We start from the raw sequence: 2,601 nt of genomic DNA on the forward strand, positions 1-2,601 counted from the left end.
TAGAGAAGGAATTTTATTTTGTTTACAAATAAAAACATCGGCCTGATACTTGATACACAGGGTTAGTGGAATCACTTGAAGGCCCGTATCCAAACTTAGTTTCTTGAGAAATAGTAACAGGAAATGACGTATTATATTACAGAACTATAAAAAGAAAGAAGTATCCAACTGACACTGTGATTGTCCACCAACTGGGAGCCGGTCCATATTGTCCTAGTTTATCTCCCTTTGTTATCAAACTCGAGACCTTTCTTAGAATAAACAACATTCCATATAAGGTAAGCATTTCGTTTCGTTTCGTTTCGTTTCGTTTCGTTTCGTTTCGTTTCGTTTCGTTTCGTTTCGTTTCGTTTCGTTTCGTTTCGTTTCGTTTGAGGCATTTTTACGCACTTAAATCTGATTCGATTATCCTAATCAGAATGACGTCACAAATCGAATCTGATTTATACTGCAGGATAAATGAACATTATACTATTTATAGTTTCCAAGATGGTGGCAAGGCAGGAAGAAATTTTCTATACCTCTCCTGATCAAGTTGAACTTTGACATGTTGGACGCCATTACTAAAGCGGAAGTTAACAGAGCTACGGCGCTCCAAAGTTGATTTACTCGATTAATGTATATCGATTTGATTCGCTGCTACAATAAATGCGCTGATTACCATATTCAAATTTGATTTGATACAGGAAAAGTGGTTTTTAGACCAAATCGAATCAGATTAACTCCGGATAAATTCGACTTTGATTCTTACAGAACGAGTATGATCGAGTGATGTCGAGTAAAGGGAAAACCCCCTGGATTCAATACAATGATGACGTCATACCAGACTCGCACTTCGTTATAGAATATTTAAAGGAAAAGTTTCCAGTAAAAATAAACGAGAGATTGAGTAATGAAAAAAAAGCTATTGGAGCATCTTTTACTAAATTAGTCGAGGATCATCTTTACTGGTAGGTTCACCTTTAACCTCAACTAACCAGCTTGACCTCGGACCATGACCCGGGTTCTAGACGTCTAAATTTACGAATAGACAAATAATAATATTCGGTGTGGCATCTACCTAGTGTACTATATCTGCCGTGATAATATCGACATACTGTTATCATACTTAATTATCCATTAACAACAGAGTCAGAGACCAACTCAGAACAAACTTTTCAAATTATAGCGCTAAAAGGGGGACAACTCTAGTTTTTCACTAGTTTTCACAACTATTAATAAATTGAGACTATAATGTCAGCAATAAATGTCGAATAACTTTCTCTTTTTTAGGGGTTTGTTATTATGGAGGGCCGTGTACGACAAAAAGAAGACAGTATTTCGCCTGGTTGGGCTGAATTCTATAATATTATGGATATTTGAGCAGAAAGCTAAGTGGGCGTGTCACTGTCACGGTCTAGGTCGCCATACCCAGCAGGAAACAATTCAACTTATTCTAGATGATATTAGATTCCTCTCTCATACTTTAGGTAGGTTACTGTCACGGTCTAGGTTACCATACCCAGCAGGAAACAATTCAACTTATTCTAGATGATATTAGATTCCTCTCTCATACTTTAGGTAGGTTACTGTCACGGTCTAGGTTACCATACCCAGCAGGAAACAATTCAACTTATTCTAGATGATATTAGATTCCTCTCTCATACTTTAGGTAGGTTACTGTCACGGTCTAGGTTACCATACCCAGCAGGAAACAATTCAACTTATTCTAGATGATATTAGATTCCTCTCTCATACTTTAGGTAGGTTACTGTCACGGTCTAGGTTACCATACCCAGCAGGAAACAATTCAACTTATTCTAGATTAAAGAACTATCGACAGTTATTTTCCTTCTATGTTTTTTTTTCAATGTCCGTCATTCAGGTGCAAGCAAGTATGACCCTAACCCTATCTACTCTTCCCTAACCCTAACTCTAACCCTATCTACTCTTCTACACACTTAATGCCACTTTTCATTATGAAATACTTATTTATAATAATGATATACTTCATTATGTGAAAAGTTCATTAGCTGCTACCAATATCTTGTATGGATTCCGGGTTTCGTTTAACTTGGTACTTGCTACTTATGATTCTAAAAATCTATGTGTTTTTTTTGATAAAACTGTATTTCTTTGATTCAGGAGACAAAAAGTATTTTCTGGGTGAGTTTGTAACTGAAGCTGATTGTAGTATTTTTGGTCAGTTGTGTCAGATAGTGTGGCAGTCACCAGATTCTCCCATGGAGAAAACTATAAAAGGTGGGTTGTCTCCCTGTACTACATTACATTGCACTTCGTATTCCGTTTTTAATAGAGTCTGGGGTAGTAGAATAAGTCATATGTTCTAAAAGTCAAGATTACAACTGAAAAGTCAAGCTTGTTTCATAGCTTGTTGGTAACCCCTAACCCTAACCCTAACCCTAAAACAGCGATACAGTCATCACCCTGGTATAAAGCCTGAAAAACTGCAAGCTTTTACCTTTTAAAAACAAAATTTACAGCGTCAGAAAACTTTCTCTTTGTGGTCGCCGTCATCTTATCGCGGGATATTTTGTGATTTGAATTCATAGAGGATCTTAAATGACTACTTGTGTAATATCAAATTTATGAAATTAGTGC

The 2,601-nt window shown here is 36.4% G+C and overlaps 1 protein-coding gene across 1 annotated transcript; it reads left to right on the forward strand.

Moving 5' to 3' along the window:
• Positions 1–239: 239 nt before the first annotated feature.
• LOTGIDRAFT_60429 (hypothetical protein) lies at positions 240–2,249 on the forward strand (the record flags this gene model as incomplete). Its single annotated transcript, XM_009060848.1, has 4 exons — positions 240–278; positions 754–950; positions 1,273–1,469; positions 2,125–2,249. Coding segments are annotated over 4 exons (558 nt in total), but the record flags the coding sequence as incomplete, so codon positions are not given.
• Between the last annotated feature and the right edge of the window lie 352 nt (positions 2,250–2,601).

The sequence above is a fragment of the Lottia gigantea genome (assembly GCF_000327385.1).
Source record: "Lottia gigantea unplaced genomic scaffold LOTGIsca_4468, whole genome shotgun sequence".
In the NCBI taxonomy this organism is placed as follows: Eukaryota; Metazoa; Mollusca; class Gastropoda; family Lottiidae; genus Lottia; species Lottia gigantea.